Here is a 15,377-nt window from a genome sequence, read left to right on the forward strand (position 1 = left end):
CTCTTTTCATAGTGTGAATCAGAGAAAATAATTTCATTGACTGATTATTACATTGACTCTTAGTCTTATATAGTAGCTTTTATAGTAACTACTAACAACCACTAACTGTTCTCATAACTGGCTAACTAACTCTGCCAGCTCAGCTTACTGGTTCAATTGCTATTTATCCCTAACATCGCCCCTCAAACTGAGGAAGGTTGTGAAACCAATCTCAGTTTGGACCTGAGACATATAAATGCATCATGAGATAGAGGTTTTGTAAGGACATCGACAACTTGATCAAAGGAGGGAATATGCACAACATATGCCTGCTGTTGAACAACCCTATCCTGAACAAAATGCAAGTCAATTTCAAAGTGCTTTGACCTGCTGTGAAGTATTGGATTTCTACTCATTAGTACGGTGCTCTGATTATCACAGTACAGTGTAGGTGCTGGACCTTGAGGAAGGTGCATTTCAAGGGTACTCCTTAGCTTGAGGAACCATGCACGTGGAGCCTGCTTGAGGCCGTATAGTTCTTTCTCTAGCTTACACACTAAATTAGTGCCAAAATTGTAGCCGTCAGGTTGCACCATATAGACATTTTCAGAAAAATCACCATTGAGAAAGGCATTGTTAAAGTCAAACTGATGAAATCGCCACTGTCTCGACAAAGCAACTGCCAAGACAGCACGGATTGTCGCAGGTTTAGCCACTGGACTGAATACTTCCCCATAATCAAAGCTTTCTCTTTAATGAAAGCCTTTTGCCACTAGCCGCACCTTGTACTTCTGGATACTTCCATCTAATTGTCTTTTAATGCGGAATATCCATCGACATCCAATTGGGTCTGCTGCTGTTGAGGGATCTACAAGCTTCCAAGTTTTGCACTTCATTAGGACAGCATGCTCTTCGTCCATAGCTGCCTCCCACTGTGGTAAGGTAAGAGCCTGAGCAACTGAAGAGGGCTCAACTTGTGTGAGATCAAGTGAGGAGGAGCAAAGCTGGGAAGAGTATGTCATGGGCTTGAAAATACCCTCCTGACTTCTAGTTATCATAGGATGAGTGCGTCCAACCTTTGCTTAAGGCGTAGGAACAGCACGTGATGATTGTTCGGTTAACCTTGCATTACTTAAGGGAAACTCAAAAGTAAAGTTAGAGATACAAGTGTCAGCAGTGAATGGGCAAGAATCAGTACAAATAGGACTAGCAAATGACTCAATTATGGTTGGTGGAGAGGTTGAGGTTGGCTCGGATGAAACTGGAATTGGAGGAGGAAATATAATAGTGGCTGACTCTGGAACTCTTCCTTGATGAGTGGATGAATTAGATTGAAGAGGTGAGGACTCACGGGAACTTGATGAGGGTACTGCTGTGGCTGGGGAATCTGTTGAGGGTATTAGTGTTGTAGGTGCTGGTGTACTAGGGGGTGACTCATGAGGAATTTTGATAGGTACTGGTGGATGGCGCACATGAATAAGAATAGTGATAAGTTTGGTTGTATGAGGAACTGACGCCTTTAGATTTGAGTCCTTATTAAAAAATAGCAACTGAAAAAGGAAATTCAGATTCGTCAAAGACTACATGCCTTGCAACATAGAGTTTTCCAGATGGACAAAGGCACTTGTATCCTTTGTGGTGTGGTGAGTAATCCAAAAACAGACACTTGTGAATTTTAAAGTCAAATTTGTGTGGTTGGTAAGGGCGGAGATGAGGAAAGCATGAGCATCCAAAGATTTTAAGGAACCTATAGTCTGGAGCTCTATTGTTCAAGAGTTCATAGGGTGATATGTATTGTGTGGTGGCAGAGGGCAGCAAGTTAATGAGGTGAGTTGCAGTGAGGAAGGATTCATCCCAGAATTTTAAAGGCATGGATGCTTGAGAAAGAAGGGTTAGAGCAGTTTCAATGACATGCCGATGCTTCCTCTCGACTTTCCCATTTTGTTCATGGGTGTATGGGCAACTAAGTCTATGTGCAATCCCATTCTCAATCAAAAATTTAGTAAAAGCTTGTGAGGTATACTCTTTGCCATTGTCAAGTTAAAGTGTTTTAATCTTATGCCCAGTTTTGTTTTCAATCAATAACTTGTATTGGACAAATGCTTGCAGGGCTTGGCTCTTATTTTGGAGAAGATACAAATAGGTATATCTGGTTTTGGCATCAATAAAAAGAATGTAGTATCGAAATCCCGAAACACTGGTAATAGGAGAAGGACCCCATATATCTGAAAAGATTAACTCTAGAGGGTGGCTATAGACTATTTGAGAATCAGAAAAAGAAAGATTATGGAGCTTGCCTTGGCAGCACGCATTACACAAGTAGTCTTTAGGTAAAAATTTGCTTTTATTCATATAGCCAACATTACAACTTTGTAATACTTTTTCAACAATTCGTGCACTTGGATGACCTAGCCTCTTGTTCCATATATCAAACTCATACACTGACTTAGCATTACAGACAATGCCTACATTATTAGTGTTACTTGCTACTGTGGAACTAGATGTAAAAGTACTGAGGTTACAGACTCTATGAGTGGATGACAGATGAGGGTTCTTAGACCTCGAATTGCCTGATTTATTGCTTGACGGTGCTGCTCGTGCAAGCACTTCAACATGCTCAAAATGGTATAACGCTCCTCTAAGAGACCCCTTTAATAGAATTTCCTTGGTCTCCTGACATTTTACAAAACAATCAACAGGATGGAATTTAAAAAACACATGATTATCAAGAACAAACTTGGCCACACTTATTAGATTTTTGGTGATGGAAGGTACATGAAGCAGATTTAATAGTTTAAAGTAGTGAGAGTTGGTCTCATTGAACAGTATAGTTTTGCTAATACTATTTATACTCATACCTTGGCCATTACCTGTTAGCACTTGATCTGTTCCTGCATACTCTGAGCCTGCAATCAAGTTGTTTGCATCAAAGGTCAAATGATGTGAAGCTCCGGTGTCCAAGTACCAGGCTTTGTCAGTGAGAAGTGTTGTTGCAGGTGTAGTGGCTAAGAGAGCTTGAGCTTGCTGGTCTTGTTGTGGTTGGTGGAAGGAAGGGGGAGGTGGTGCTGGTGCATTACCAGTAGTTTGATGTGGATTCTGGAAATTGTGATTGAAGCGGTGGAACCATTCCCACACAGTGTGCCCAAATCGATTGCAGAGTTGACACTGTGGCTTAGAGTTACCATAGAAATCTGATCTGCCACCTCTAAAACCACCTCTTCTCCAAAATCTTCCTCTAAAATTCTGACCTTTACCTTGAAATTGTTGTTGCTGTTGTTGAAAATTAGGTTCATACATTTAATAGCTAGGTTGCTGACTTTGTGACCTTAGATCTACATTTTGTGCTAAATTCACTTGCATTGTCCCTAAAACAGTCCTTTTAAAACGCTCTACTAGTTCTTCCTGACCCACTAGTAGCGATTCTACTTCACTCTCAGTTATTTCATCAGCTCTAGCATTAATCATGGTTATAAAAACACTATAATCCTCATTCAAACCTTGAGTCACAACTTCTACAAATTCCTCACTTGAAAGAGGTGCACCTAGGGCAGAGAGAGCATTTGTTACCTTCTTGAGCTTAGACATGTACTCCGTTACAGAACCTTGTAGCTTGATGCCTTTGATCTGTGTTTTGAGTTACTTCATCTTTGATTTCAGCCGTTTTACAAAATATTCCTCCAATTTGTACCAGATCTCAAACGCAAATTCACAGTTCGCTACTTGACTTGTGAAGCTTGGATCTATTGAAGCAAACAGCCATGACACCAAGAATTGATCGTGCTGCTCCCAATCGAGGAACTCCTGAGTCTCGATCTCTGCTTGGCAATCTCCGTCGGTCCTGAATCGCTTCGGTATCTTCATCGAATTGAGGTGTTCCTTGAGTTTGTTGGATTTGATGAACGCCAGCGCTTGCCGTCTCCAAGGTACGAAATTATCTTCATCCAGCTTGAATGACACTGTGTTTATTGCTTGCGCACTTGAGGTTGCGGAAGCTTGAGGCTCACTTGGAGTAGCCATGGATAAGAACCTGAAAGCTCTGATACCATGTCAGGTATCAGAACTCTTCAGAGAAGATAATGTGAAAAACCAGCGGAGAGAGAGAGAGAGAGAGAGAGAGAGAGAGAGAGAGAGAGAAAGAGAGAAAGATCTAGAAAACTCTTTTCATAGAATGTAAATCAGAGAAAATGATTTCATTAGCTGATTATTACATTGACTCTTAGTCTTATATAGTAGCTTTTATAGTAACTACTAACAACCATTAACTGTTCTCATAACTGGCTAACTAACTCTGCCAGCTCAGCTTACTGGCTCAATTGCTATTTATTCCTAATACTATGTTTGTTGAGTCGTTTTTGCCTCAGTTGCTTTTTGTAATTTTTTGTGTTTTTGTTGCTATTGAATCTGTTGCTATGTTGTCGAGTTTTTGTATTTTGAATCTATTGCTATTTAAGCCTTTGATTAAATTATCATATCAAATAAAAAAGCCTAAGACATACAATACAAACAATTGGAAAATCCAAAAATGGACTCGTGTAATTTAATGAGTTAATATTCAAAATGGCCCCTGAAATTTGACTTCAATTTAATTTAGTCTTTTAATTTTTAATTGATCCAAATTGTACCATAAAACTTTAAAACGGGGCTCAAGTTGGCTCCACCATCCATTTCTGTCACAAAAAAGATGATGTGACACGATTAAACGATGTAATTTTACTGTTTGTGCCTAAACGACGTCGTTTTACCCCTCTCCCTCTCATTCTTCTTTCTCTTCAATGTCTAAACCTTCCCACCATTTTGTTGCCACCACCTTCAATAATACTTTTTTAACCCCACTATCTTCACTACCACTATCCCCTCCTCCTTCTTCTCCTCACCTCCTCCTCATCTATCACTCCACTGTCACCCCCACCATTTCTTTTTCTATCTCCTTCTTCCACCACCTCTTTAGCCAGAGAATACCACAAAAGAAATTCGATCATTCAAAAACTCTCACTCTCATTACAATCAAGAAAATCGATGACGAGTGAAGATTCAAAACTCAATCATCATCGTTGTCATCATTATTAGTTTCACCTGCATGCTCCACCACCCCAACAAGTAAAAGCAGTGGCAAGTTAAAGTGGAAGTAGGTTAAAATTTATTGTTGAAGCCATAGCTATTTGAGATCATAGAATCAAATTGTTCCATTTGTCATTGTATTGACTGTGTGAGAAAAAGAGAAGAAAGCAAAAGGGAGAGGGGAATTTACTGATCAAATTGAGGAGGAAGAAAAAGAAAAAGGAAGAGGTGAGGAGGAGGAGGAGGATGGTGGTGAAGTTGGGAAGGTATGATTGAGGGTGGTGGAAAGTTCAAACATTAAGGGGGAGGAAGAAGAAGATGAGGAGGAGTAAAACGACATCGTTTTGGTGCAAATAACAAATCACGTCGTTTAATCGTGCCACAAAAATTTTAGGGTACAATTTGGATCAATTGAAAATTAGATGGCTAAATTGAGTTAGGGATCAAATTTTATGGGTCATTCTGAGTATTAACTCGTATGATAAAGGAGTAAATTTATTAACGTGAGGAGAAAGCGGAGTGATTCTCAATATCTTCTATGATATTCCTGATTCATGGTTCTGGAAATCGAATTGAACCGGACCGACTAATCAAACTGATTCGACCAAAAACCAAACACTTCTACGGTTTGGTCCTAAAAATCCGCTATTTTAAAAACCATTTATAAATTGTTGAATCGGTCAAGAATCGGTCGGTTAGACCGAATCGGAATCCGGTTTATAGAAAGCGCGACGTTTTGAACTTAAAAGACCAAGAGAGAGATCAGAGTCCCTTCCTTCCCCATCTCTGCAGTTCAAAATTCACAAAGCTCAAAGTCCTAACCCTGAAACCTAGCTTTTCCACCACCGCCGCAAGGACTGCCGCCGCCCGTCCCGCTCCGGCAACGCAGTCGTCGTTTGGTTGTCCGCTCTTCTTCCTCATTCAAGAATCGCACCTTATTCCTCGAGCTGGGCGTCAGTCCCTGGTCTTTGTCTGCTCCGTCGTGCTCCTGCCGTCGTCCGTCGCGCTCAGGCACCACTGTCTTCGTCTGGTCGTGGTGCTCGAAGTTTCCAACCCAACAATCGCAGCTTCTTCCTCGAGCTCGGCGTCTTGGAGTCTGCCCTTCGTTTGCTGAGCCGCAGCACTTCCAATCCACCACTGTCTTCGAGTCGTGATCGTCGCCTGGCCTTCGTCTCCGTCGCGCTTCTGCCCCTCTGATCAGAGTGCTCAGAAGTCAGAACGAAGGTTTAGGATTTTGCTAGTGCTACTTAGATTTGTTTCTTCGTTTTTTTTTTTTTTTAATTTTTCGTTCTTGGTTTTTTGTTCTTCGGATTAGGATTCTACTCAGATTGAATTGTTGAATGATTAGCTCACTGCTACTGTGCTGTACTCTGTTTTGTTGCCTTTTTTTGGTACTGTGCTGAGAGCCTGAAACCTTGATAATCCTTGTTAATCTTTGAAAAGGTTTGTTGCTGCTGTCTAACTTTTTATTGTGTTATTGTGATTTAATTGTTGGTGTTGTTGTTATGTAACTTTTAGTTGTTCCTGTTGTCCTTGTTGCTTTCTTTTAAATTTTAATTGGCGTTGTTGTTGTCTTATAATCTACTATAATTTGATTTGGTGTAATTTTCCTACTGTGTTGATCTTTGTTTTAATTGTTCAGTTATTCTCTGTTTATTGCTTTAACTGTTATTGTGAACTTGTTAATTTGCTAATTGTTCTTGTGTTGTTGTTCTTTTGTTATCTTTAATTTTTTTTTTGTTTTTGTTGTGATTTTCTGTTCTTGAATTTGTTAAGTTGATAATTTGCTAAATTGTTGGGTTGCTGTTGTTTTAATTTGCTAAATTGTTAGGTTGCTGCGATTTAATTTGCTGGATTTTCTTGTTTATTTGCTATATTGTTGTTGTGTATTTATTGTTGTCTTTGAGATTATTGCTGGATATTGGTGATCTTTGATTTATTATATGCTTCATGTTTTCATTGTTCTGTTCTTATGAAGAAAAAAACCTTTGTTTTCATTGTTTTGTTCATTGTTTGGTTGCACTGTCCCTGCTCTCGATCTCCGCTGACTTGCTGCCTCTCCTCTGTGTTGGATTTTTTTGTTTCAGGCTCTATTATGTGTTTGTTGTGCAACACTATCATTTTTTGTTTTACTTTTTGATTCAGCTATATTAAGGCAATATTCTCTATCTTTAACTTGTGCGTTGTGATTCAATCCAGCCATTTTTAATGGAAGTATAATTTTGTCAATTGTCTACAAATCTACATCAAATTTTTGTAGATTTTGATGATTGATGACAAACTTTCATTCATATTTGGATATTTTCTTTTGTTATTTTACTTTTGTTTGTACTTTAATAAGATTATAAGATTTTGGTTGATGATATTTCATGTAGTGTTTTAAATTTGGAAGATATTTTAAGATTTATATTAGACTATAGTTATATTTAAGGGTGATTATTTATAACTTTATTATAAAACGGTTTTTCTGGTTGAACCATAATTGAACCGGTTAGACCAATAAACCAGTAAACAGTAACTAGAGCGTTTCTATAACTGGTCCAGTTTTCAGAACCTTGTTCCTGATGCTCAAGTGCTGGGGAAATGTGAATGAGAATTTGACCCAATGACTAAACTAAGTGTATATAATCCTTTTATTTTAAAGGAGAACCACCTTTGTTATTTATTTTATTTTTATTCTCTTTGGATTTTTCACATGTTTATATTAAAGGAGAGGAAATTCTTGAAATGTAATTAGGCCATTTCCATGTGTTTGGCATGTTAACAAAACAACGAATTCTACTGAAATATGTATACCGTTTTACCTTCTTGTGATATGTCAACCTCTGAGATGTATCTCCTTTTCCCTTTCTGGGTTTTTTTTTGTCTGAGTCCATGCTTATCTATATGGGATTAAAGATTGTGGAGTGGCATCAGCCGTGTCTTTTAGTTTGTGATCATGCACACGTATATTTTCTAGTCAAGCATCTTATTGAACATCCTTTATGTTTATCTGCATTGCAAAGCGTTCTTCAAAATTTAAAGCTTACAGTTGAAAATTCATCGTATGTCTGTATCCTATCCTTTATTATGTATCATGATGCTCAAGGAATTGTTTAATTTTCTTTGCTCATGGAGTTCCCTAGTTTTCATTTTTTCTTGAATGCTAATATGCATCATTTTTTCCCCAGCTGTTCTGATATAACAAGAACAACAGTGACATGTTTTGCACCTGACAACCAACTTAGGTAAGTGTTAAAATTGTGAAGGGTATCTGTGTTCTAAGAATAGGAAACAAATACAGTGATGTTGACTTTCTATTTGTGCATTTTTTGGATTTACGTTAGAATATAGTTTTGTTTTTGTGTGATTATTTATGATTTTATTATAATTTACATGGCATTTTTTTTAATAGAGTTTTAATTCTACTTTCAATTATATATGTCATGTTTGAGTGTTTGCCTATTAGATTGATTTATTATTTTTCAGATTGATTGTGTGATTGCATGAAGACAATGAGTGGAATGAATGTTGTTGGAATTTTTGGATGTTTCTGGAATGTGCTATATTGTTTGTCTATTTTCGAATGCTTGCCCTTTTTTTGGAGGCGTGTTCATTTGTTAGGAGTATGAACTAAATACCATTATATATGTTTTAAAGTTAAGTACTAAGTAGTAATTTGGCCAGGCTTGAACACTATGCATTTTGAGCTATTATAACATAATAGTATTTTGATATTTCGTAATTGTGATTATTTTCTCTATTTGTGTTATTATGAGTCCTTGTAGGTATTTACATTTTGTTAGGCTCCTATTTTCTTCTTTCCTACGCTCCTCTTTTGTGCCTGTGTAGGAACTCATTCTTGACAACCTTGCAAGTCACCAAGAGAGGCAAGAAACAATGGCAGCAATGATGCAAGGAGTGCAGAAGAACACTCTATATGTGGGTGGTTTAGCTGAGGAAGTTAACGAGTCCATACTTCATGCAGCCTTCATACCCTTCGGGGACATTAAGGATGTTAAGACCCCACTTGACCAGGCAACGCAGAAGCACAGGTCGTTTGGCTTTGTTACATTTCTTGAGAGGGAGGACGCTGCTGCCGCCATGGACAACATGGATGGCGCTGAACTCTACGGCCGTGTACTCACTGTTAACTATGCCCTCCCTGAGAAAATCAAGGGTGGTGAGCAGGGCTGGGCCGCTCAACCAAGTAAGCTTACATTACACGTCACCTCTCTCTCTCTCTCTCTCTCTCTCTCACACACACACACACACACACACACACAAAAACACCCCCCTAGTTCCAGCATGGCTATCAACTATTTTGATTCATATGTGATATTTAGGTTAAATTGAATAATTAGTAAGTATATTTTTGTGGTGGAAGCTACCATTTTTCTCCTAACTGTAAGTTCGGAACTTATTCTCATAATCTGAAATAAAGTCCCAATTTTGATTCTGAGTAGGAGTCTGTATGAAAAGGTGTCCCCCCCCCCCACTTTCTTTTAATTGTAAAAATAATAGGGGTTTGGAACAAATGTACCTTTTTTTTATTGAAAAATACGGGTGACTAAAGAGGTTGATGATTTTATGCTGGTTGGCTAGATAACAATAGGTTGGTCCTTCATGGCTGTGTTGCTGTTAGTGGAACCTGCTAAGATTGGATCATTGAAAATTTAAAATGTGGCTGGGAAAGTGATGCTAATATTAAACGTGTCTGATCTGAACTGAATTGCTTTTGGTGGTGGCAATCGATGGAGTTTAGCTAGGTACGGGTTTGGATGTGCATTGGCATGATCGATTTAGTGAAAGAAAGAGGAGGAACGAGGAGAAGAGAAAGGGATTGCTTTTGGTGGTGGCAATCGATGGAGTTTAGCTAGGTACGGGTTTGGATGTGCATTGGCATGATCGATTTAGTGAAAGAAAGAGGAGGAACGAGGAGAAGAGAAAGGGATTGCTTTTGGTGGTGGCAATCGATGGAGTTTAGCTAGGTACGGGTTTGGATGTGCATTGGCATGATGGATTTAGTGAAAGAAAGAACTTGGTATTGATTGCTTATTCTCAACTCTCAAGTTTAGTAAACCTGTATTTTGTCAAGACCTCTTTGAATAAGATTTCTCATTTGTAGATTTTTAGTTTCCTATTCCATAAACATGTTATTACAAGCCATGATTTTAGGTGTGCCTCTCTAGTAACTAATGCTTACGAATAAGAAGGGGTTAAGGGTGGTATGGAGGAAAGATAACCCTAATATGGATGCATCAGGTTTCACCTTACCATATTCACCATTGTGTTTTTATCAGTATGTTTTAAGTCATGACCCTTGTTTGCAAAGTTATCGATGGATTGGAGACTATTCCAAATGATGTAGAGAGAGAATAATCAATGGTGAAATATACACTTTTTCAATACGAATCACGTCGAATCAAGAAAGAAGTGGCAAAGTGAGAATGTGTTTACACAATTCTTTGAATTTATGTTGAGTTTGGTAGTGTATTATGCACAAATATACACAATCCTTAAGTAGATAAACATTTAATTTGTGGCATTCTGAACTTTAAAGCTGTAGATAGGCAGAAATTGTTTGAACCCTCTTCGCATATCATTGTGGTAGCATTCCTGATCCAATTTCTTTATCTGTGATGACTCTGCATTTTGAATTTCAGTTTGGGCTGATGCTGACACCTGGTTTGAGCGGCAACAACAAGAAGAAGAGATGCGTCGTCTTGAGGCAGAGAATCGAGCTGCAAATCAGGCAGCAGAAGACCTGCGCAGGAAAAAAGCTGCCGAAGAGCGGGAAGGAGAAAAAGAAGACGAAATTGATCCCATGGCAAAGGCCGAAGCAGAGGCTCTGCAACAGAATAACTAGTTACTAATCAACAACTTAACAAAGAGGAAAGCCCTTGAGGAGGAAAATTGCATCCCTGATGTGTGATATCTTATTGGTTTATGGAGTTTTGAATTCCTGTATGATTCTGAAACGGCGTAGTCATGAAAATTCTTGGTTAAGTATTTGGCTTGTGTTAAAATGTTTTATTGCATATCCTAAGTTCGGAGTCGTGAATCAAGCCAAATTTATTTATTGATTCCGTTTGTATATTATAAGGTTTGGTTGAATATGTACCTTCTCAGACCTGAAAAATAGTAGCAACACCTCACACATCACAGACTAGCCTTTGAGTGTTTTTGACAATTTTGTTAACACCCAAAAATAGTAGTTAGCCAAGGTACCATTCTGTTTTGGATAACAATTTTCAATATAAGTTACCAGTTGACAATTTGTACCAAGTAATTTACACCGTTAACTCTATTAAGGCAAAAAGCAGCTCAAATATTAAATACTTTTTAAATTAATGATTTCATAACGTGTTTTTCTCATTTACTTATAATTTGACAGATATTTTCCTTCTCTCTCATAACTCATAAGCACTGTTGCACTGGCAATATTTTAGTCATGAAACATAGACTAAGCAAATATACTCTGCTATGATAATTACAAGCCTTATAAATACGGACCTTTTGTTCCCCCCACGAGTCAGGATAGCAAGTTTGATTTAAAGGAATGTCAAACTCAGGCTATTTTTAAGATTTTTCAGATGATGGAATCGAGTGTAGTTAATAAAATAAAAGAGATAAGTGAAGAGTGAACTAATGTGTCCACTAGAAACACTAACGGTAGCTTCAGACCTACATTTCCTCTCTAATTTGGCACTCCCTTTCACCGTTGCCTTCTCTACCATCATTCCCAAACAGACCGTATATATTTTCTCAAACTCTGAAAAGCAACAATCTTCATTTCAATTTATCCAAATTTTTGTATGCTTATTAAGTCTTCATGAGAGGGTGATGCATTTTTTTTTTCTGTAGAGCAAATATACCTTATGATAAGAGAACCAATTTGTACTTTTAAGATGAGACTTTTGTCATAGTCGTGTTTAATTTATGGGGACAACAGGACGAGTTAAAGACCACGTAGTTATATGTGACTCATTAAGTCATTATTAAATTCTATAAGAGGCCGTTTCAAGAATTGGAGTAACGTATTATGTATACCTTGGTATGGTGATAATTTTAAGCTGACTAAATAATATAATACTAAACTTATAAAATGCAAATGCATGCCCATTGTTGGATCTTGTGTTAACTTTGTTACATGATAAGTTTTTGTTTGCACTATTTTTGCCCAGCATGTTCGATTTTGCAACAAAAGTAACAACCAACCATTTAGGGATTAATCAGCAGCGGTTACCCTTCTTACAGTTGAGTGCACCAGCAGTGGTGGTCATTGATTCAACCAAAGAAGATGGCCTTGCACTGAGACTCAATGCCCTAGCATAGGTATAAAGAGCACCTTCACCAGATTCTCGGAAGAATGCTCCATTCAAGAACATGTCCCCCTCCGATCTCCAGTTCCAGTTCTTCCATTCCTTCTGTGCCGCAATCTCGTGCTTCGTCACCTCCTTGCTGAACCTGTTATCCGGTGCCAGAAACCTGTTCCCTTGGCTTATAATGGTTGGGTTAGCACTCCCGCCAATAGCGTACATTTCCCAGTGAGTATAGGCATTATTAACCACGTGAAAATACCCATGTCTGCACCTGCAACATCATTATATTTAATTAACCATATGTTATACCAACATCATAATAATGATTCTATATATTTTCTTTGAAAAGTACGTAACAACCTATATATAAAGACATGTATACGTTCATTGCGATATCTTCAATCTTATATAAAGTTATTTAAAGGTATTGAGCCATCAATACTACCTGCATATTTTTATCACAAATTGACTAATATACCCTTATTACCATTTTTTTTTATATATAGACACTGTTATATTACCAAAGATTGTAAGAGTAGATAAACAGTGATCCTATTTTAATTATCCATTTAATTTATTTAGGGTGGAGATTTAGAGTTTATACATTTGACATTTTTTAATTATCAACTTTACGTGTATATATAATATGCCTGTGTGTGTAAATTTTCACCTTTTATTAAACACTGACATTATTTTGATGGTTAAGATCACATATGTAAGATGAATACAATTTTGAATTTAAGTATACTGTTATAATAAGAGTACTAATATCCTTTGAACGAGGCCTTCTCCAAAATGATTATAGGCTATTGTGACTTGCATGTCCTTGTCTTGAGTGTAGTCGTCACTATGACCCAGCAGCATCACCTTGTTATGATGCGTCATGTAATTGTTGGATATGGTAATAGCCGTCGATCCATGGATGGCATCAATGAGACCATCATGGCAGTTAGACAGCGAGCAATGATCAACCCACACATGTTTCGAACCAAAGATGGAAACTCCGTCTCCGTCCGACACCGTCCACCACCCATAATGGCTTGGAGAGTCTCTTATGTACCCATGCCCAGTTGGCACACAATCATGGATGTGAATACCATGAATGATGATGTTACTCACATGATGTATGGTGATGCATCCACCATTGGCAATGTGAACACTAGCACCTCTTCCGTCAATAGTCTTGAAGGAATTCATAACAAGCTCTTGTTTCAGATTAATCACCATGTCTCTCTTGAAAATGATCCATAGTGGCTCGTCTTGAATAACTGCGTGTCTTAGTGTTCCTGGTTTTGGGTTCACAGGATCATCATCTCCAGAGTCCGTTACTACATAGATTTGGCCGTTTCTTCCTCCGGTTGCGTCCTTGCCGAACCCGATGGCGCAATCTGCGAGTTTTTGACGGTTATTTTCCCAGTTTGGGTCACAACGCCAGCAGTCGTCAATGGGATTACCAGTTCCACATGAAAAGTAACCCAAGTTTCTTCTTGACCCATTCATGCCTCTGCAATGAGGTTATAAATCAAAACTGAATTGAGACATACATTTCTTAAGAGTTTCATTAGAGCTTGAATTACTTTTACAACAAATTGTAGGCCATCAAAATTTATTTGTTTTACCCATCATTTAGATATCAATTTAATTTTTTAAGTGAACGAGCCACTCGACATTTTTATTACTGTTATATTAATCAATTATATTAATGAGTTTAAATGACTATTTAAAGAAGAAATTTATGAAGTAGTTATTTTTATCTACATATTTATATATGATTAGATATCAGCTTAAAAATTCTTTTATGCTAGTTAATTGTGCATAAAAATAATTCTTTTTTAGTCATCATTATTCTTCCTCCTAATTAAACTTCATGTAATATATAAAAATATAAAAGTTCAATAAGTAGGAAATTTTTTTGGTCAATAAAAGCTTCAAGGATTTATTTTTTTATTTTTTTTTAAACCTACATAAAGTAGAGGAATGCAAAAAAGAGAGGGAGAGTGGAGAAAGAGAAAAACAAAGACAATTGTTTGGATAACCTCCGAAAAATAGAGGAGACATTACCTTTTTTATGTATATTATTGGATAATAGATTTGTTTTGCACATTTTTAACATATGAAATAATCACATTTAACCAATTTAAATTTGGATAAAAAATGAACTTAATGTATGCAAATATTTAAATGGTTTTATAGTAATACGAAAATAAAAATAATACAATAAGCTAATTATCTAGAATTTAATTTAAATATGCTATTTTATATTCAAATAAATTAAAATATATAAAACAAATTATTTTATGTGTTCAATACATGTATAATTAGGATTACTATGCTATAGTATATATGAGAGAGGATAATTTACCTATTAATTTTCGGAAGATACCGAAATAATTATCAAACACAAAACTGGCTTAATTTTGGAGAGAATGTGTTTGTGAGGTTCATTTTGGAGGCAAGCATAGAAGGGCTTGAGATTGAGCTAGAAACTTGGCATAATAATAAGTAAAACTTTATGTAATTACCTACTTTCTCTATTTTAAAATTTAAGTTTCTTTTATTGAAAATATTGTAAATATGAAGTGAAGAATATAAGTTTAGGGCTTATTAGTAATTAAGTATACCTGTCTATATCTTGTACAACCAGATTAGAGTCTTGATGAACTGCCGAGGAGGGAGTGAGAAATGAGAGAGCTAGAACAACGAAGCATGAAAAGTGACCCATTTTACTCAAAAGAACGTTAATAATGCATGAGACGTGGGGGATAGTGGAGGAACATAATTACATGATAAGGGTGAAGTAGTGGGGGTTTAAAAGGATTAAAAGCCGAAAGTAATGGCGTGATTGTTACTTCAAATTGGGCTCCAGACACTTCATTTTTTTCTTTTTGGTGAATCGGTAATTTGTTAAAGTATTTTTTAAAAAAAATATTATTTATATACTAAATTAATTATTAAAATTAGTCATTATATATTTTTATATAAATATATATAATTTAAATTATTTTTATATTAATAATTAATCTTAATATAAATTAA

At 36.8% G+C, this 15,377-nt stretch overlaps 1 protein-coding gene and 1 pseudogene across 3 annotated transcripts in view; one reads left to right on the top strand and one right to left on the bottom strand.

Moving 5' to 3' along the window:
- The window catches only part of LOC107605073 (peptidyl-prolyl cis-trans isomerase E), an 11,636-nt gene extending 328 nt beyond the window's left edge, over positions 1–11,308 (top strand). The window contains exons 1-4 of one of the 3 annotated variants that reach the window (XM_016306815.2): positions 5,794–6,288; positions 8,208–8,264; positions 8,869–9,226; positions 10,683–11,308. In XM_016306815.2, coding sequence (XP_016162301.1) covers positions 8,917–9,226; positions 10,683–10,885 — 513 coding nt within the window. In that variant the 5' untranslated portion in view covers positions 5,794–6,288; positions 8,208–8,264; positions 8,869–8,916 and the 3' untranslated portion in view covers positions 10,886–11,308. Of the gene's footprint in view, positions 1–5,793; positions 6,289–8,207; positions 8,265–8,868; positions 9,227–10,682 lie in introns of those variants that run through there. The other 2 variants (XM_016306816.2, XM_016306817.2) reach the window with 2 other exon arrangements.
- On the bottom strand, positions 12,094–15,128 carry LOC107605075 (annotated as a pseudogene).

Source organism: Arachis ipaensis, chromosome B06 (genome assembly GCF_000816755.2).
Source record: "Arachis ipaensis cultivar K30076 chromosome B06, Araip1.1, whole genome shotgun sequence".
NCBI classification, from domain to species: Eukaryota; Viridiplantae; Streptophyta; class Magnoliopsida; order Fabales; family Fabaceae; genus Arachis; species Arachis ipaensis.